Below are 20,883 nucleotides of genomic sequence, written 5' to 3' on the forward strand. Positions count from 1 at the left end.
TCGTATACCGTTTCGGGATAGTCGATATATAAATAAATTATATGTATAAATATAAATAAATAAATTATATTCTAAAATAATAATTTATATATGAATAATTTATACATAAATACATATATATATATAAATTATAAATAGTTTGGTATAAATTAGGGGTCAAAAAATAAACTTGTAGTTTGAAAAAATGAAAAAAAAATGAAAAAAAAAATAAAAAAATAAAAGGCCGAAATACCGGCCGGTACAGGCCGAAATATCGGCCGGTACGACCGGTACGGCCGGTATTCAGACCGGTACGAAACAGGTGCAATATCTGTACCGGACCGGTGACCGGTACGGAATATTCCAGCCGTACCGACCGGTACGATACGGTATTTAAAACCATGCTAGAGACACTCAAAATCCCCACAACCTAAATATTTTTTCACAAAGAATATGTTTTTGAAAATACTTTGCAGAGAGCTAAATATCATCATTAATATAGAAATGAGGATTGATTTTATTCAGTCATCATTTGGTAACTAACGGCTGACCTTAAAAGGCCAACTTTTACCGTCCCTTAATTGCAGACGTTATGCCTGGAATAATGCCAGGCGTTACTTCTTGGCATTCCAAAAACGAAAGGATGGATGGGCTTTTAGGGATGACGTTACCGATAAGTGCAAATACATTTTTTAAGTTTTCAATTTATTTTAAATATTTTTCAAACATCTTTAAATATTTTTAAAAATAAAAAATATCAATTCATTAATAACAACCTCCTTAATCATTAAATAAAAAGAAATCTATTTTTCAATAAACATTACACTGTTCCTAAGAGAAACGAAATCTATTTACACATTCTCTCCAAAGAACGCTCTTTTTTATGGTTCTGCTTGCAAAATTGCAAGTTGTTGGGAGGGTGAAATAGTCATTGACGCAACAAAACCTCACCTCGTGTGGCAGTCTGGATGCTCAGCTGTTGATTATAAGACTACAGAAACAACTGCCATGGATTCCGCTTCTTGTTCAATTCTTGACGCTCTGCGCCTTTCAAGCACCGCTACCACTTATGGCAACAACAAATATCAGTACTCCTACACGCCCAGAAACCCATTTTCGGTTCTTCCATTTTCCTCCACTTTCCCGGGCATCCCCGCTTCGACCGGAAAATTTTTGCACTTTAATCGGTTTCTTGCTTTCTGCTCAACTTCCCGCTCTGAAAACCAGAACCAATCTCTGGAACTTGCTATTCTCCTGGAAGTTGATGGGTACTGATATTCTTGTTTTAGTCTTTGCTCATTATTTTGATGTAAATTTTGTTATTGTTCCTTTCCGATGCTATCTTCCTGCCTTTTTTTTTTTGGGTTCCTGCCTATTTGATGCTTCCTCGTTATATTTGCTTCTAAAATAGTCTTTCTTTTCTAGTATGATGTGAACTTACTGGGTATTTTAGTACAGGGAATTGAGCAAATGGGTGAATGTTTTTAGTATGATTATTCGGCCGTGTTCTGAAATTGATACGTGATAGCTTTTATGGTTTCATTTTGGTTTTTTCTAGTGACCATCTGCTGTTGCCAGGTTTTGTGTTACATTCATGCACTTGATTAGATGGGTGATCATTATTTGTAGAACTTTATTTTTATCTATTCTGTTTCCAATTTTATTTATTCTGTTTCCAATTTTATTGACTTGTGGTTACTTCTATCTTGGTTTACGCCTTTTCGATGTCGCAATACGTGGTTCTTTATTTTACTTTTACTTTGGCTAAATAAGGTAGTCTCTATTTTCTTTCCTTATCTGAACTTTTTTTTTTATATCATTTTTAACTAAGTTTTTTTAGCGTGGTTATGCTATCTATATTATTTTCACCTTAATGTGAAATATTACTGCCCTAAATTCCTCCTGCTCCTACAACTTTAGTCTTCAATAACTTGAATAATTCTGAAGTACTTGTATGTTTTCTTTATTCATTTTTCTAATCTGTGCTATACATTGATTTCCTTTTTTTTTTTTTTTTAATATTAATTCATTTAAATTTCTTGAAGGGTTATGATGGATGCTTATCATCTGGGTAATCGCCAAGCCTTCAACGTAGGTGCGGTAGATGCAATAATTATATGCATATTGCACAAAATCATCAAATTTGAATTTCCACTGACCATATTCTATAATTAGTTGAAAATATATGTTTCGTAAGTTTAATCTTCTTTTTTCCCGTCCATCTTTTCCTTTTTGATGCTGTCAGCATTTCAAAAGCTTGGCCTTGACTGTGCAAACTGGAGTGAACCTGTCTATTTAGACCTTGCGAGGTGTGAATCTCATTTAATAATGTATTATCTTTTTTTCTTTTTTGAATCATTTAATAATGTATTCTTGTAATATGTTTTTCATGGATTTATTCATATATGTGTAGACTAGAATCATTTTGGAACATGAGATTGTTACTACCTGAATCGTTTACAACGAACTGACTTGTAATTGTTTCAATTCTAGTTCTCATCACCACATCTCACTTTAACTCTTAGCTTTTGGTGTATGTACATTCATAATAACATATACAACCTAGTTCCATCAATGTCATTGGGCTCACACTATTAAGGATATAATATAAATAATAAAATCTGTCTTTTTCCATCAGCTTAAACTTTTGGGACAAGTGATAATTTCAAATGATATCAAAGCAAAGGTTCTGAGTTCGAATCATGACTCTACACTCCACCCCATTAATTAAATATTTCACGTGTTAGGCCCACTTATTAAGGGGGTGTTTGGCCCACACGCAAGGGGGAGTTTAAGGATATAATATAAATAATTAAATATACATCTTCCCATCAACTTAATTTTTTGGAGCAAGCACTGATGTCACACACACTGCATATCAAGTTTTGGATTATATGACCGTCCTTAGATGCCAGTTATTTTTTGTTCTTCACATTAGCTTTTTTTTATGGTGACCAGAAAATTTATTTTAGAAGTTGTAAAATAATTGGGTGGTATCTTGATGAACTCTCATAGATGATAAATGTTGATACAGTTTGTTGTAATGTATTCTGAGATTACTTTCCAGGAAGTGTTCTGGAGATGAGGAAAGGATGCTAAACGTGTATTTTAACCGGGTGAGTTATTTTTTTCCTTGTAATGTTGAAGAATGAAAAGCTTATGGGTAGCTGTCTGGACATTTGTGCACTGCATCATTTAATAGGTTTGCCTGATTACCTCTCTGACCTTACTGCAGATTGGTTGGCCTACATCATTGCCCACAAATGAGAAGGGATCATTCATAAAGAGTGTTCTGCAAGAAAAGGTTTTCATTTTACTTAGATCTAGTTGCCTTTTACATTCATTAGATGGCTTGTATCTTCAAGTTCCAATCCTTCTATGTTGATCATTGGATAGCTTTTTTCATTTTATGAGTTACATTCAAAACAAAGCTTAGAGATTGTTATTAGATCATTTTTTTTTTTTTATCAGTAAACAATATTATTAATAAGGATAGGCATAGCCTAAGTACACAAGATGGCATTCAAGAGATAAGACTTATCTAGGTCGCACTAGTGGAAACAAGAAAATCATATAAATTTAGGCCATTAAAGTCTATAGCTATGGCCCATAGAAATAAAGTACGGAAAAATAAAGATCGAAGCTTCTCTAGTGTCTGCTCCTTATATTCAAATGTCCGATCGTTACACTCTTGCCATATGCACCACATAATGCAAATAGGGACATCCATTTTCCACACGGCTTTGATTTGTGGAGCACCTCCTGGAAGTGTCTAATTGGCCAATAACTCAACCACTGTGGCAGACATTACCCAATTTAACTCTACTTTGCTGAACCCTTCAATCCACTAGGCTCTAGCTGTCACGCAATGTAGCAAGAGATGATCCATTGTCTCGCTAGATTTCTTGCACATACAATATCAATCCAGAATAACGACCCGGGCACTTCTTTACATTATCAGTTGTTAGAATCTTGCCCAGGGCAGCTGTCCAAGTGAAGAAGAGTGCTTTGGGGGGTGCCTTATTCATCCAAAGTCTTCTCCATGGTAATTGAGTATTCGGTAAATTTGTAAAGGACTTATAGAAGGATCGAACCAAGAATGCACCCTTACTTGCAAGTGTCCACCACAACATATCGGATCGTTGCCCATTCAGCTTCACGGAATACACTAGGCTGAAAAAAGCCTCAAAGCTATCTACTTCCCAATATTGGGCCGCTCTACCAAAGGTGACATTCCACTGGACTTGGTCCCCTGATCGAACCATGTGGTTCGCCATTGAAGCTTTTTGATCACATGCCACCCGGAAAACCGATGGAAAAGAATCCTTTAGAGCCTCCTCCCCACACCATATGTCCCTCCAAAATTTTATCTAAATATTTGCACCCAGCACAAATTTAGTATGGCGAGTAAACACCCCCCACCCTCGTCTAATGTGCTTCCAAACCCCTACTCCATAGGCCTCATTCACCTCTCTAGTACACCAACCAACCCACAAGCTTCTATGTTTGCAATCAACCACCAATTTCCATAGGGCTTCTGGTTCCATATTATATCTCCATAGCCATTTCCCAAGTAGGGCTTGATTGAAAGTTCTCATATTTTTTATCTCCAACCCACCTGAAGTGATTGGCCTGCACACCTTGTCCCAACTGACTATATGAAATTTGAACTCATCCCCCATCCCGCTCTATAAGAAATCACGATTGAGTTTTTCCATCCGTACTACCACACAAGCTAGAATTGGAAATAAAGATGGAAAATATGTTGGTAAGTTAGAGAGAGTGCTCTTGATTAGATTCGTCTAGCCTCCTTTTGACAAGTACAATCTCTTCCACCCTGCCAATCTTTGTTCTATCTTCTCAATAACTGTATTCCAAATTGATAAAGCCCATGAGGCAGCCCCCAACGGCAATCCCAAATATTTCATAGGAAGAGAAGCGACCTTACACCCAAGTGTTGGCCAATTGCCGAGTGTTGCTGACGTTCCCAACTAGCTCTAATTGTGATTTATCGAAGTTCACTCTCAAGCCTGACACTCCTTCAAAGCATAGTAAAAGTGCCTTCAATGCCCTTAGCTAGTTTTGATCTGCCTAGTAGAATATGAGTGTGTCATTTGCAAATAATAAATGAGATATAGTAATAAAGCCCTAATTGGGATCATCTACCAAAAAACTAGCCACAAAACTGTTCATAACCACTGCTGATAGCATCCTACTAAGGGCCTCCATGATGATAACAAAGAGAAGTAGGGACAATGGATCTCCTTGTCTTAAGCCACAAGAACTGCTGAAAAAACCAACTGAGCTGCCATTAATCAAAACTATGAACCTTGCCGTTGAGATGAATTGTCTAATCCACGTACACCTTCTCTCCCCAAAACCACATCTCTCTAGCAAATAAAGAAGGAACTCCCAGTTTGCATGATCGTATGCCTTCTCCATATCTAGCTTACATGTAATCCTTGCGATACCAGGCTTTAATCTGCTATCCAGACATTCATTGGCTATAAGGACTGAGTCCAGGATTTGTTGACTCCTTACAAATGCATTTCGTGGCTTTGTAATTATCTTACCCAAGGCCTCCCCTAATCTGTTTGCGAGCACCTTGGAGATAATTTTGTACACCCCATTAACGAGGCTAATGGGCCTATAATCTTTCACCTCTGATGCTCCGATCTTCTTCGGGATGAATGCAATTAAAGTAGCCTTTAAGCTTTTCTCAAACTTCCCAGCCGAGAATAGTTCCTGAAACACATTCATTATGTCCTCTTTCACTACCTCCCAACGTGTTTGGAAAAATCCCATTGAAAAGCCGTCCAGACCTAGTGCTTTTTCTTTAACCATTCTTCTTACTACATGAAAGACCTCCACTTCCTCAAAAGGTCTCTCCACCACAACACTGTCTGTGGCTCAATGGAGTCAAAACTGAGTCCATCAAGCTTTGGCCTCCACCCCTCTCGTTCTCTAAATAGCTGTTCAAAGAAGTCCACCACATGATCCCGAATCACTAGAGCCTCTATTCAGTCTATACAATTGATATTCAGCATCTCAATGGTAGTATTTCTCCTATGAGAATTAGCTACTATGTGGAAGAACTTTGTACTTCGGTCCCCTTCTTTCAACCATAATGCTCTCGACTTCTGAAGTCAAGAGATCTCTAAAGAAATTACTCTCTCCAACTTGAAGCCAGCTCTGCTTTTCACAATAATTCTTCTAGGGAAAGGACTATCATCAAGTATCGTCTCTAACTCCTGTAGCTTCCCCACCATGGTCTTCTTTTGCTCTACCTTTCAATATAATTCTTCTAGAGAAAGCTTTTAGTTTGCCTGCAAGTATGTAGGAGGGGGTACCATGAAACTGATAAGATGACCACCATTGCCCTACCCAGTCCACAAAGCCTTCACTTTTAAACCACATGTTTTCGAACTTAAAATATCGGCGCCTTCCTTGGATACCACCACCATCCAACAAGATGGGAAAATGATCTAAGCAAAGGCGATGCAACCTCTTCTGACACACCTCTGAGTAATGCATTTCTCAATCCAGCGAAATTAGGAATCTGTCTAGCCGAGACCACATCTGATTATTGGACCAAGTAAAGGGGGCCCCTATGAAAGGAAAATCCACTAGATTCAAGTAAAAAATACATGCTAAAAATTCTATCATGGCTGGGCGCATCCGACTGTCTCCAGATCTTTCACTAGGGAACCTTATGACTAGGGTTGAAAACTGATGCCTTCGGTGTGGTTTCGGTTTGGAGTGAAACTGCACCAACACCTAAAATCTACATCTTTCTCGACCGAAACCGATCACAGGGAGGAAGGGAACTGGCCGGAGTTCGATCGGTCGGCATCGATCGGTTCTGCGGTTTGGGAATCGGTTTCCCATCACCATTCACATTTCACAATCCATAAACCAAGGCTGATGGTGCCGCTAGAAGTGGGGAGAGAGAGAGAGAGAGAGAGAGAGAGAGAGAGAGAGAGAGAGAGAGAGAGAGAGATTTGTGAATCTATGATGGTGTCACTGTGCCATCGTTGGAAGGGTTGCTAGAGAGGTTGGCCATCACTAGAAGGGAGAGGTTGGCAGCGGCAATGGGCCATGGCTGCGCCGCTTGAGAGAGAGAGAGAGAGATGGAAACTTGAAGACGACGAAGAGGCAAACAACGAAGACTTCAATAGGATATATTTACCCTAAATGAAAACGGCACCGTTTTGCAATGCCGATACATATCTTTTTTACACACTGCGTCCCAAAAACAACGTTGTTTCATATAAGTATATTTGAAAAAATATATAGATAAGCTTACGTCAGCCGGTTTAGCGGGTTTTCCCTGGGTCGAACCGTGAACCGAACCGGCAAACCGGATCTCTGCCGGTTTCGGCTGGTTTCTCGATATTTTTTGTACAGCCCTACTTATGATGTTAAAATCTCCACCTATGCACCAAGGGAAGTCCCACCAGCTATGTATTCCAACAAGTTCTTCCCATAATAGTCTTTTGATACTATCAGCATTCGGCCCATATATACCTGCAAAAGCTCACAAAAAGTTATCTTCCACAGTTTTAAAGGAGCACGCTACAATGTACTCCCCTAAAAAATTCTCTATTTTCTCCACCACCCTTCCATCCCATATCACTAAAATTCCACCCAAAGCCCCATTCGATGCAAGATAGACCCAATCTACATAAGGACAACTCCAAACACTTTGCACTAATTTCCTAGAAACCAATTTCAGCTTAGTTTCTTGTAAACATATTATGTCTGCCCTCTATTCCCAAAGCAAGTTTTTTATGCGAAGACATTTATTTGCCTCATTCAACCCACAAACATCCCAGGAGCTTCATAAAAGAGAGACAATCCCCTTACCTTTGGATCTATCACGGCTTGAGCTGCCCTTATAGTTCAACGTCCATTTGAGTCTCTTAAGTTCCCGTTGTTCCTTGGTCCCAGATTTCTTAGATTGAGAGTGACCCACCTCTATGGCAGTGAGAAGAGCCATAAACTACTCCTCAAAACCCACTGCAAATTCAAAGGCATCCCCTTCTCCTCCCCCCCAAACAGATTTCTACCCTCCCATTCGAGCACAATACCCACATTGAACTCTACATCGTTGCCAGAGATTTGAGTTATTATTTGTGTTTCAAGGACCATCCCCACGTCACTACCACCAATAGGATTGAGCATCTAAGATAGCCCCTCTACAACATCCTCGACAACATCCTCGACAATATCCTCAGAGAAATCCATCCTCTCCTCACCATCTCCTTCCGACAACATCTCGAGGTGCTCCTTAGGTTGATGTGGGGTCTCTGCATGAGATAGTGGTGCTTCCATGGTGTTTATTGGCATTTTTTGGCCACAATAAATCAAGGATGCAACAAACAATGGCAGGATCTCCTTTGTTTCCCATTTTCGCATCGTTGTCGACAGTTCCACCACCATCGCTGGGGCTTTTAGGCCACCGTTAATGGTCTTGCAGTTGGTTGTGCTGCACCCAATGGTATCTCCAGCAGGATTGTGAGGTTTTCATTGGTGGTGGGCTGACGGTCACCCCCCTTGCAAATCCTCCACATGGAAAGGGGCCTGACGAGATAAGGCTAAAGCCCTCCCCCTTTTTTCCCCACAGGATGAGGCCTAGTCAAGGGATCTTACCTTACAACGCCCAACTGACTGGGGCCTTGAGCTAACGGGCCTAAGCCCTTGTCTCCTGTTCCCACACTCAAGCCCACACAAGGCCCACTTCTTTCCAAGCCCACCTCCTCCCTTATAAAGTACTCAACTGAGCCTTCACGTTCAGTAGTGTACTAAAGACTTGCCCCTTTGCCATGCCACTTGTAGTCTGCCACCACCACCCTACCACTGTACTGGACGAAAATCTTTGTCAGAGCCATGTCTGTTACCCATCCTAGTAGCAGCACCTCTCTGCCCTTCCATGTCGTCATCCCCTTTTGAAATTCACAGGGTTGCTCCACCATCAATGCCTCCTTGTAGGAGTGAGGTTGCGGCTGGACCTTCACCACCGGTGGTCTCTTCAGTGCTCCATCACTATAAGTGACCCTTCATGAATAAACTCCCACAATGCTTCTCCCATCCTTTTCCACCCTCTGCTCTCCTCCTCAGGAATGAAAATAAAGTTCCTAGTTCCTCCTACCACCACCACAATATTCCACCACCGCGATATAGTGGCTGCGACCATTCAAACAATGCTGCGCTATAAAGTTGTGACTGCCTTCCCTATTTGTGGAGAAGAAATCTCTCTTTTCTTCCTTCATGCAAACCAAGGCCTTTGCCAACCATTGCACCGTTGAAAGTCCCAAAACCAACTTTGTCACCACCCTCCAGCTTCTCTCTGTAATAACCAAGAGAACCCGGCCCCCTCCTTCACCAATGAAAAAGTTTTTGATTCTATCGCAATGTCCTTTGAAAAACCCATCCTAAGCACACCAACACCCCAGAGCTCAGATGTATAACGCCATCACAGACCACCCAAACTCAGCGGAGAGAATGAGTATTTGTTTTCCATCGTTGAAAGAAAATATTTTCCCAAAATATATCATATACAAGTTATAACTTGCATACCTGTTATTAGATCATTAATTCATTAATACCAAGAAACCTTGATATATTGGTTCAAAGGACGTACTAATAGCTTAAATTTGCTTTTAGGTGTTGCCAGGACCTTCCTTTTTATTTTAAGAGAAATGATTTCTGCAAGGATGATTTGCACAGAAATTACACAGACCAAGGCCAAAAAATAAATAAAAGAATAAAAATAAAGTCTTGAACAGTAAATGTTTTCCTCTAATTGCCCCTTTGTAATCTTATACGCAACTGATGCGAAGTACCTTATGCCAATCCCTATTGCTTGAAAAGAACTCAGTTTTGAATTATGATATGGACAAAGAGGCTCTGATACTCATTGACATGGTAGAAGGTGTGGATAACAGTAAAGGACTAAGCAAGGCTATACCCCAATGATTCATTCTACCCAATTTCCATCAGAATGGCAATTCTTATGCACCCAGATGACTTTATTCAAGTGCCCCTATTTTTATACCATAAAAATCTGGATGAAATATGTTGAGTTTTATACATTTGAATTAATTTTGTGACTTCAACAAAGTTGTTTCCAATTCTACCGGTTGCGTTGTAGCTCATAATATTTGCTTAAATCAAGTAATTTTACCGAACTGTGCATATAAGTTTGAACTCTCTCTCTCTCTCTCTCTCTCTCTCTCTCTCTCTCTCTCTCTCTCTCTCTCTCTCAGATATGCTTTTTGTGTTTTCTTTAATTTACAATTACAAATGCTGTATCATTTTTAATCCAAATCTACCTTTACGTTAAAAGTATTGTTTAGAAAAGTGCTCTCTGTCCTTGCATTAAAATCTTGTTTAGATTGTTTATATGTGTCACCAACTCATTTTTAGTTTCACTAGGTTGATAATTCTATTATTTAACTTCGCTTTTTGAGAATGAGAATGCTCTCATATTGAGATAAGCTGCTTAACAACTGGATAATTGTTGGCAGAAAACTGCATTGGATGATTTTGTGATGTCAAAAAATTTACCTTTACGACCTGGAGTTGAAGAGTGAGTTGTCTCATCCTGTTTAAATGAAATATATGTATCTGATGACTTGTTTGTATTATCTAAAGTTCAGCTACTGATTCAAAATTAAAGACCTTTATTAATTATTGCATTAGACCTATGTAATTCATCAATACAGTTGGTTTACCAAACAAGTGACTTTTATTTATTTTGAATGCCTATTTCCTACTTATATATGTCTGTATTTTGTGCTATGCAATATAGAAATCAAATCAATATCTGGAGGAAATATGCTTTACCTTGTGCACCAGTAGCTCAAAACTCTCAATATATGATTATTCCAATCCAATTATAGGCTCCACATCAAGCACACGGCTGAATGGCTGTATGAAGGATAATGCCACAAACATTGGTTAAGGCCATGTTTGGGAAGTGAAATGAGTTGATCTCAAAACTTCTCATAATCGGCCTAGTAGCTTAGTGAATGGGGTTTATAAGATCATCTCTAAAGTATTAGCAAACAGACTGAGAGAGGTGATGGGGAAGATTGTCACTAAACCTCAAAACGCTTTTGTAAAAGGTAGACAGATTTTGGATGCGGTGCTAATTGCTAATGAATGCCTTGACAGTAGTTTGAAAGCCCGGAACTCAAAGGTTATGTGCAAACTAGATATGGAGAAGGCCTATGACCATGTTAATTGGGATTTCCTTCTCCATATGCTCAGGAGATGCGGTTTTGGGGAGCGATGGAGTGCATGGATTCATTGGTGCATATCTACACCAAAGTTCTCTGTGTTGGTAAATGGAAATGCAGTGGGTTTTTTTAGTAGTTCTCGTGGGCTGAGACAAGGGGACCCGTTATCACCTATGCTGTTTGTAATAGCTATGGAGGCTCTAAGCAGGATGCTCGAGGTTATGGTTGTGAATGGTCTCCTAAACGGCATCCCGATTGGCACCCCGGAGGGAGGTATTATTAATATTTCTCATTTACTATTTGCAGATGACACTCTTATCATGTGCGAAGCAAATCAAAATCAGATGCAAGTTTTGAAGGTGCTACTCTACTGTTTTGAAGCAATTTCCGGGTTGAGGGTGAATTTAGAGAAATCAGAAATGGTGCCGATTGGGGAAGTGTCGAATATACGTCAGCTGGCTAGGATGTTGGGATGCAAGATTTCAGCTTTTCCTATGACATATTTGGGACTTCCTTTGGGGAGTGCTTCGAGGGCGCTTTCGATATGGGATACAGTGATCGAGAAAATAGAGAGAAGACTAGCAGGGTGGAAGAGAATGTACTTGTCAAAAGGTGGAAGGATTACCTTGATAAAGAGTACTCTTTCTAACCTTCCTACGTATTTTCTATCTCTTTTCCCAATACCTGCTAGTGTGGCGACACGTATTGAGAAACTCCAACGTGATTTTTTGTGGGGGGGTATGGGGGAGGAGTTCAAATTTCACTTGGTTAATTGGGGGCAAGTGCAGCGCCCTATCTCAGGAGGAGGTTTGGGGATCAGAAATTTAAGGGTTTTCAATCGAGCTCTATTAGGCAAATGGCTGTGGAGATTTGCTAAGGAACCGGACTCTTTATGGAAATTGGTGATTGAGAAGAAATATGGTGGTTTATGGGGTGACTGGTGTACTAGAGATGTAAGGGGGGCCTATGGGGTTGGTTTGTGGAAACATATTAGAAAAGGGTGGGGGGTTTTTAACCGGTACGTTCAGCTCCATCTGGGTGTGTGGGTTCGAGAATTAAATTCTGGGGAGATGTTTGGTGTGGTAATAGGGCGTTACAAGAACTCTATCCCTCCCTCTTCCAGATTGCAAGGGAAAAGGATGCTGCAGTGTCAAAGATTATGGAGATTGCAGGGGGACAGATAATTTGGAACATTAATTTTACCAGGGAGGCACATGATTGGGAAATAAGCAGTTTTGCAGACTTCTATGGACTCCTATACTCCATAAGACCAAACAGGCAACAAGAGGATGTTATGTGGTGGACTCTAACAGGCAAAGGTACTTTTTCGGTTCGCTCCTTCTATAAAGCCCTAACCCAGGTGCCTAACATTCAGTACCCTTGGAGGAAGATCTGGAGACACAAGGCCCCTCCCAAAGTTTCTTTCTTTGTATGGATCGCTTCTTTGGAAAGATTCTTACCACTGATAATTTGAGAAAAAGAAGGATCATCATTGCAGATTGGTGTTGCATGTGCAGAGGTGGGGGAGAGTCGGTAGAGCATCTACTTTTGCATTGTGATACAGCTAGGACTCTTTCGAATGGGGTTTTTGCTAGATTGGATATGTCCTGGGTTATGCCGAAGACAGTGGAGGCAGCTTTGGCTAGTTGGTCCAACATAAGAGGCAGACAACCAATTAAAGAAATTTGGAAGATGATCCCTCTATGCATTATGTGGTGCCTGTGGCAGGAGCGCAATGCGCGGACTTTCGAAGATCAAGAGAGATCGTTAGGGGAGCTTAAACTTTTATTTTTTAGAACTCTCTATAGTTGGGCTATTGCTGTTGATTTTAACGGCATGGCCTTTCATGATTTTCTTGTCTCTAATGTGCCTACCTAGTTAGGGCATTAGAATTGTGTACTGATATTTCCATTTTTGATCAATATACCTTATTTATTCATCAAAAAAAAACATCACTCAAACACAAAATACTTATCATTTTCAAATTTTCAACTTTTTCACCTAATCATTACAAATTTTAATATTATTTTTGTTTTGAAATCTAATAAATTTGTATTTTTTTTCAACTTTTTCTCTTTTTTTTCCCAAAATCCAATCAAACATCTTAACCCAAACCATTTCACTACTATTCACAGATTTCTCATCGCATATCATGACCCAAACATGCCCTAATTAACCATAGCCCTCAAATTTTGTTTATGTACTTATTTATTACTTCCAGTTTTGAATACAAAGTCCATTTTCAGTTACCTCTAATCAATATATAGTATTTGATTCAGAAGCTTGTTTTGTTCTTGAATATGATAAATGATGAAAGAACCTTTACATATAAATTTATGATTTAATCTTTGATTATAGAAAGAAAATACATCCTTATTCCTTTAATATGCTATGTTTGTCAAGTTAATATAAATTTTCTTGGTTAAATCTTGTATTTAATCAAATTGGCAAATTATCTCCCTTTTTGAACTTTTTGGCGGTTAGAATGCTGTAATATGTATCCCTTATAGAAGTTTGTTTCTAGAAGCCTTAGAAAAGTGTCCCCACCAACAGTCATTGTCCTACAATTTTGTAAACTTTTCTTCTACAATTCATTATATTCCATTATGAGTAAATTGGCCTTGATCTAGCAACTAATGGTATAGAGGAGCTCCTTGACTATTTCTAGGGAAGAGGATGACATTTACCACATGTTATAAGCAAGACAATTAAAACTCTAGTCCAAGGGATTAAAAATATATTTCCCCCCTGTCCTCATCAGTTTTATTTGTAAACCCTGTACAAGATCCTCTCTTTTCAAGTTTCAGTAATTTCCATGGGTAAAAATATTAACTTTAACTTTTGCAATCTTGCGTGTACCCAATATTAGAGTTTATGCTAGACTTCTGATAAGAAGGGGGAAAAAATCCATTCCAGTACCAAGCAGTTTGGATTTGGGTGGAATATTTTTGGTAATAATATATCACACAGGCCCATCAAAGTTTCCTTGGGTAATAACTCTAAACTTCCATGAATCGTTTTTGTTCTTGTTCTTATTTTTCCTCTTCCTTTTTCCATATGTCTTCTGTTCTATATACTTTTTGACACAGAAGACTATATTGAATTATTCAAGATAATGAAGCTAAAGATCACAGCTCTTGCAATTGTCAGTACTAGAGAATTGACAGGAAATGAAGCTGCTGCTTTCAATATTCCCTGGATGAATCTAAAAACTGTCAGAAATTATTGCTTTATTTTTGTTAGTTCTTCCACTCACAGTTTTACAGGCTTAATGCCTACAATGTACTTAGGAACTTGAGCTAAGCTAAGAGAAATCTTTTAATGAGTTAGGACTTGAAATAGACAAATGAAATATATCTTGCGTTGTTGATAGCTTTGGTACTTCTTTTCCTTTCTACCAGTGATTTTTGTTTTCTTGTTCATGTAAGCTTATTTAATTTTATTCATAAAAGATTAAATCCTTTACATATTATCTCTATTGGCAGTTTTATAGATGATGCATATAATGAAGGAATACCTGTGGTCATACTAACAGCATACAGTAGAAGTGGGGATAAGGTTGCCGGGTATGCTCTAATATTTACCTGATTTATGCTGTATTACAAATGGAAATATGATTAATAATAAACAGAAATTAATAAAATTAAACAGATTAATTCTGGCTCTTGAATGATGTCACAGCAAAACATGTTTACCTAATTTGATCAGATCTGATGATGGGGTTGAGCTTTTCAATTAGCACAAAGCTAAAAAACTCAAATGAATATTGTTGGATTGTGACTTGATATGGATCAGATTTGGGGTTTACTATGAGCAGTTCTTCAGTTAAAAAGCTCAAATGAAGATGGTCGAGCTTCTCCTTATATCTACTAGTTTTTTTCTAGTCTCAGATTGATTGAGGTAGACTACATGCTTTTCAGCCTTGCTCATTCTGAGCTGTCTCTCTTTTCTATTCTCATCCAAGAGAGCAAGATTATGTTTGAAAGGAGACCGCTGGGATATGTTTGTTGCTGGAAGAATAGTTTAAAGTACCAATCACAGATATTTTACAATTTTTGTTTCTATCCAAGTATTTATTTGAAATTCTTGTCTATATATATCCATGGAATCCTCTAGAGAGACACTGACTCATGTACAATCATTTGTTTGCTTCCTTTTCAAAGAACAGGATTTGGATTAGGATTGCTCTCTATCTCCTTAAATCTATTAGTTTTTAAAGGATTCAATGCAGATCTTAGGGATCTTGAATGGTTGTTAATGGGTCTTAGGTTAGAGCATTTTAGAGGCTTGATCGGCCAGTTTAGAGTTTGGATCATGGTTACAAGTCCTACATCCAGTTCTGTCCAGTTTTTTGGATGATTGCAATGAATGTGTTAGATATGAGGCTTTGCTGGAGGAATTAGGAAATATAATAAGTTGATATCTGCTCAACATACAATATTTATGTAAACAAATGATTCATTCAAATTCATGCCCCGGAGCTTTTTAAGTTGGTCATCTTTTGTGTTTCAGGATCAAATTTGTTATCACAGAGTAAGTTCTGTATGAACAAAAGTAGAGAATAACCAATATCACTCCCATGTGTGGCACTGTTCTTGTTAAATCACCAATATCACTACCATGGTAATTTTATTGACTAATGTGGATTTAGATTATGCTGATGGTCTAAGGGAACTCTGGTTGTCACAATAAACAATTATCAGTCTTGCTGTGAACTCTACAATAGCCTTCTAATTGATAGGACAACCAGTGGCACTGTGCTTGTTAAACACTAAACACACATACGAAGTATCCTTGAAATAGAATCCACTTTACACGTTGCAACTGATCTTTTCCAGGACTAATTGTGTATCTTGTATTGACAGGATGTGAAAGGTTAGACCTACTACAAGCTACAACATTTGTAATACCCTGAATTGAAAATAAGAGGGCAGTGAATGAGATCCCACATTGCTTGCTTGGAAAGGAGAAGTCTGTGCCTTTTACAATGATTTCACGAGACTCTAATTGTAACATTGACTAGTTTTTTTTAACCCTGAGGGGTAACTCAGTTGATCAGGCCTTGGGTTTGCTCCCCCATGGTCACCAGTTCAAGTCCCTTAGGGCCACTAGAGGTTTACCTGGCAGTTAACTTCAGGGTCCCGTGGGATTAGTCGAGGTGTGCGCAAGCTGGCCAAGACATCCACGGATATCAAAATAATAATAATAATAATAATAATAATGACTAGTCTTTTTGGAGTTTAGGATGTCATTTGGGATTTCCTTCGGTCATTATAGATGGTATTATGGAATGACATGACAAGGATGTTAGGGATTTAAGGTGGGGGAGATTGTGATATCACGGATAGAGTATAGGAAGGTAGTGAGTGGGATCTCTCATTGCTTGGGAGGAAGATATTCTTGCCGTTATAATGATTCCAAGCAAATTCAATTGTAACTTTGACTAGTCCTTTTCGAATATAAGCTCAGATATGGTTTGGGCTTTCCTTAGGTTATCACAGCATTACATAATACTACCAACTGCATTAGCATGGGGAATGTGAAACACGTTCATTTCTCCTCCTAACTCTTTAGAGATGAATCAGCTAACAACCTGAAGTGTATTGTTAGTGAATATTAAGGTATTGACAGTCCTACATAGGGAACTGCTGTAGGAGCCTCTCAATATCTTTCCTGAGATAGATACAACTTGCATGCTTGTTAGTCCCTCTAAACTGCAAACCTAAAATCCCCTTAGCTATATCAAAATGTTTCATCTCAAACTCACCACTAAGTTTGGCCTTTAGTTTTTCAATTGCTGATTCTTTACTGGGCTGCCGTTTAGAGAAAGGACTTGGATTTAGGCTTAGGATCAGCTCATCAGGGACTCAAGTTAACTCAGGCTTGAGTGATATTGGTTGAAGCTGGGTAGTCTTATAGTGGCATTTCCCTTTATTTGGTGTAGTGGATATTTGTTTCTTGTTATTTACCCCCAAAAAGGGAAAAAGGAGAAGAAAAATAAAAACAGAAAGGATATTTGTACCATATGTCGAAGTGCAAGAACTTCTCTTTTAAAGAAACTCTTGTTTTAAGTTTATATATTGCTTATCATTGTTACTTGCTTTGTGCTTCAATGGATGGAATCTGAACAAGCTAATATTTCTTCTCTTTTTGTTAGATCAATTATTGAAAAGCTTGGTCATGAAAGAGTTTCTAAAGTAAAGATACTTGGGAATAAGGAAGTTAAACAGAGTCTTTATGGCCAACTTGTTACTAACAAGGGATTATACTGGGGTGTGGATGAGGAACTTGCCCAGGAAGCAATAAAGGCAGGTAAAGTCTTAATCCCTAGTTGATTTGCAAGCTTTCTTCAATGGTATACCATTTTCAAGTGCAGAAGGTTGGGTACTAAAGGGCACTTTTCTTGTTTTCTTGGCCAGCTTTGGCTGAGAAACAAAAAATTGCAAAGGATGTTGCTTCCATACTGAAGCTGAGTGTAGAGATTGATACAAGTTCATCTGAAAGGTAGCTCATTTTCTATTTTATTTGTGTGGGTGTGTATAGTTAATTTTTTCCACTATCTTTTGCTCTGAGCTAGCTCTTTTTGTACTGTATTCTACATTGTTCTCCACAATCTCACTGTCAGCTAGTTCTTTGTGTGATTGCGTGCATGTGTTTGTGTTTATTTATATAGTTTTTGTTCTCCACAATCTGTTGCTGTCAGCTAGTTCTTTTTGTCATAAACAGTCAGCAAATGGATGGTAGAATTGTAATATGATATACTGGCTAGACCTGATATTGGTCAGCTTGTTTAAGAGCGGTTGTTCATGGTGATTGAAGAAGCTTGATAGTAACAATGGCCAATGCACTTGTGCATTCAGTAGAAAACCTTCAAGCCAAGGACACACAGTTTGTGTCATATATATCTCCAGTACATTATTTCTCTTCTTTTTCTTTATAAATAGTTATACCAATCATTTATCCGTTCAAAATTGAAAGCCAGATTGCCAAAAGGTTTTTGCATGGTTTTCCCAATCAATCGATCTTTACTTCCAGATATAGTTAAGAGTTGCTATTTGTGGTTTCTCTGAAGCAAATTCAATGGACCAACTGTTAGGATCAGCAAATTGTGTATATGCATAATAGTGTTTTGTAAGTCATACGCACTTGCATTTGATAGCTTATTTAATAATCATATATAGTGTTTTCTCTGGGACCCTAAGTTTGATCTGATATTGGGAGAATTATCCAGCTTAGAGAAAACTGTAGCTGCATTGCGTGCTGGGGCAGAATATGCAGAAGTACCTTTCAAAAATTGTGTCCTCATTGCGGGAAGCCAATTGGGAGTTTCTGGAGCTGATCAAATAGGCATGCCATGCATTGTTCTAAGGAGCAGGTAAAGGCCCGTTTCTACATTTACCAGTCTGAATTTGTGCTTTCTGGTCTTCTTTTTTTCAATAATGTTTTGCTGCTAACTAGGTGTTAACTCTTGTATACCCCGTGTACTTGGGCAATGCCTATTCTTTTTAATATAGTATTTTACTTATAAAATACATTTTTTGCTGAGGATGATGTTTCCACTGTCATTAGCAAATGGACACACAATCTCATAAGAATTTAAAGTCCATGAAGAATGTGCTCCTCCTACATAGCCCCCATATGACTTCTCAATCTTATCTGGCAGTAGCCAAGATCCTTTAGACCAAGGCCTGGTCTCCAAATGGGAGAACCAAGTTCAAACCCAAACGCCAACCAACCACCCCCCCCCCCAACCCCCCGGGGCGGGTATCAAAAAAAAAATATTGTCTAGCAGTGATGTGCTGCAAATGCTATTCATCTGTTCTCGAGTCTTGCTTAATTCAATATTTTCTTTATAAGTAATGTAATCTTATTAAAAAGGCAGAGAGGGCGCAGCCCTCATATACTAGAAATATGCAAGACAACCCCTATTCAGAATAAAAAGGAAAACAACAATTCAAAAACTCTGAAGGCTAGAAATATTACAGTATCATATGAGGTACTATCCATGTATAAAGGGTGTTGAGGACAATCTTTGTCATCTTCACCACCAAAGCTTCCTTATTTTTAATGGTTTGTGTAGTTCTCTCTCCAAATGCTCCACATTTGGCATAAAGGAGCCAACCTACAAACTACAAAAACTTTACCATGTGCCTGCTTTCCCCTCTAGCTCATGAACAACACTATCACCCTTCTATGCCTAACCCAATCAACATCAAACCCCTTGAATAGCTAACAGCATAAATATCTTTCTACATCAATATTTGTTTTAAAAGAGAATATGATAATTCATCTACCATGGAGCTTGATTTGTAATCACAACACAACATGATCTGAAAGAGAGAAAAACATACCTAGACTAAAAACCAACTTGAGTTGCAGCATGATCTGTTTTTGCTTCAACCTCATTTTCAATAACTATTTTTGACTGTTTTCCCATCAAATATACAATTTGATTCATTAATGTGCAAAATAAAATGAAGTGGAGACAAGATTGAGAATTAACATGGGAACTAATATCAGTTGCTTATGAAAAATAATAATTAAGTACCCTAGGCAATGGAGAAACAATACTAGAGGAAAGAGATTTCTTAAAACCTGGGTTGACCTATTCGATGAACATGTTGGTATTTGACTTTTGGTCCTTTGGAAATCCCTACATGTATTATGATGAAAATTACGCCTACAAAACCCTTTTATTTACATCCATGTATGGTTTTTATGTGTTAATAAATGCTGCAAAATTCTGCAGGGTGATTAACCTTACGACCTGTAGTTATGGAAAATGATTAGTATAACCTGTTGTGCATGACTAGCACTTTTTATTTGAGGTCATGTACTAGTTCATTGTTGTGGCCAACATTTTTCATGATGTGAGAGTTTGCGATGGCCAACCGTGTTATATATATATATATATATATATATATGCATCGGGTATCCGGCAACAAAGTCTCGAATAGCCCCAAGGGTGCACAGGCCCCTAGTAAGGAATTTTCCGCAAATGGACCTTCGGGTAATTCAAGGGGAAATTTCTCAAGTTCAATGGCCCCAAAAGTGTGAATATGGAGTTTCAAATCTAGGACAGCTCCCCCGGGACAACTATGCCACCCCTTGGACTCACCATGGGTTATACTAATCATTTTCCATAACTACAGGCTGCCAAACCCTATGTCAAACTCTATGTTGCCGACCCCACATTGGAATTACTTACTACTGCTTTTAATGTTACTCAAATGGTCCGTAATATGCTACAAATTGCTATATGTTGCTATCTTATTCCTTCAATTGTGTTTCTTCTAGTTTGACCTCTAGAGCGGAGTTCCCTTCTGCAAAAGCTATCATGGATGGGTTTGGGGGTGCAGATCTGACAATCTCAAAGCTATGCCAGAAGAGATGGTCATGAGAGTCGTGTTTGTTTCTGTGACGTGAGTCATTCATCTAGGCTGTTTTTTTTCTTTTTCTTTTTCTTTTTTGTCTCCAAGAGTGATGAATCTGACATCATTTCTAAATCAGAGGTGTTGAGGCTGAAAGTATGTCATTCAGTTCTATCTTAATCCGGATTCCTTTTGGTTTACTCTCCTCACTACCTTGTTAAGCGCATTTGTTAAAAAATGTTGTGGATAGGTCAACGTTGTTAGTACTTTGTTCTGCAGAGCTTTCTCAA

At 38.4% G+C, this 20,883-nt stretch overlaps 1 protein-coding gene across 2 annotated transcripts; it reads left to right on the plus strand.

Annotated features, from left to right (window-relative positions):
* Window positions 1-804: 804 nt before the first annotated feature.
* On the plus strand, window positions 805-20,883 carry LOC122276315 (CBBY-like protein). Of its 2 annotated transcripts, XM_043085935.1 has the most exons (11): window positions 808-1,247; window positions 2,025-2,074; window positions 2,225-2,288; window positions 3,047-3,095; window positions 3,215-3,283; window positions 10,509-10,570; window positions 14,708-14,788; window positions 17,380-17,534; window positions 17,642-17,726; window positions 18,454-18,597; window positions 20,520-20,883. In XM_043085935.1, exons 1-11 carry the CDS (start codon window positions 988-990, stop codon window positions 20,620-20,622), a joined length of 1,122 nt encoding a protein of 373 aa, XP_042941869.1. In that variant the 5' UTR covers window positions 808-987; the 3' UTR covers window positions 20,623-20,883. The 2 variants fall into 2 exon arrangements, with proteins under 2 accessions (XP_042941870.1, XP_042941869.1); XM_043085936.1 differs by lacking the exon at window positions 14,708-14,788 and having other exon boundaries at window positions 805-1,247.

The sequence above is a fragment of the Carya illinoinensis genome, chromosome 9 (genome assembly GCF_018687715.1).
Source record: "Carya illinoinensis cultivar Pawnee chromosome 9, C.illinoinensisPawnee_v1, whole genome shotgun sequence".
Taxonomy (NCBI): domain Eukaryota; kingdom Viridiplantae; phylum Streptophyta; class Magnoliopsida; order Fagales; family Juglandaceae; genus Carya; species Carya illinoinensis.

Bases quoted from the DNA above. Each gene is read 5' to 3' on its own strand.
- LOC122276315 (XM_043085935.1), top strand. From the start codon at position 988: ATGGATTCCGCTTCTTGTTCAATTCTTGACGCTCTGCGCCTTTCAAGC. The intron at 2,075-2,224 runs GTGCGGTAGATG...TGATGCTGTCAG, and splicing joins TCGCCAAGCCTTCAACGTAG to CATTTCAAAAGCTTGGCCTT. The intron at 3,284-10,508 runs GTTTTCATTTTA...AATTGTTGGCAG, and splicing joins AGAGTGTTCTGCAAGAAAAG to AAAACTGCATTGGATGATTT.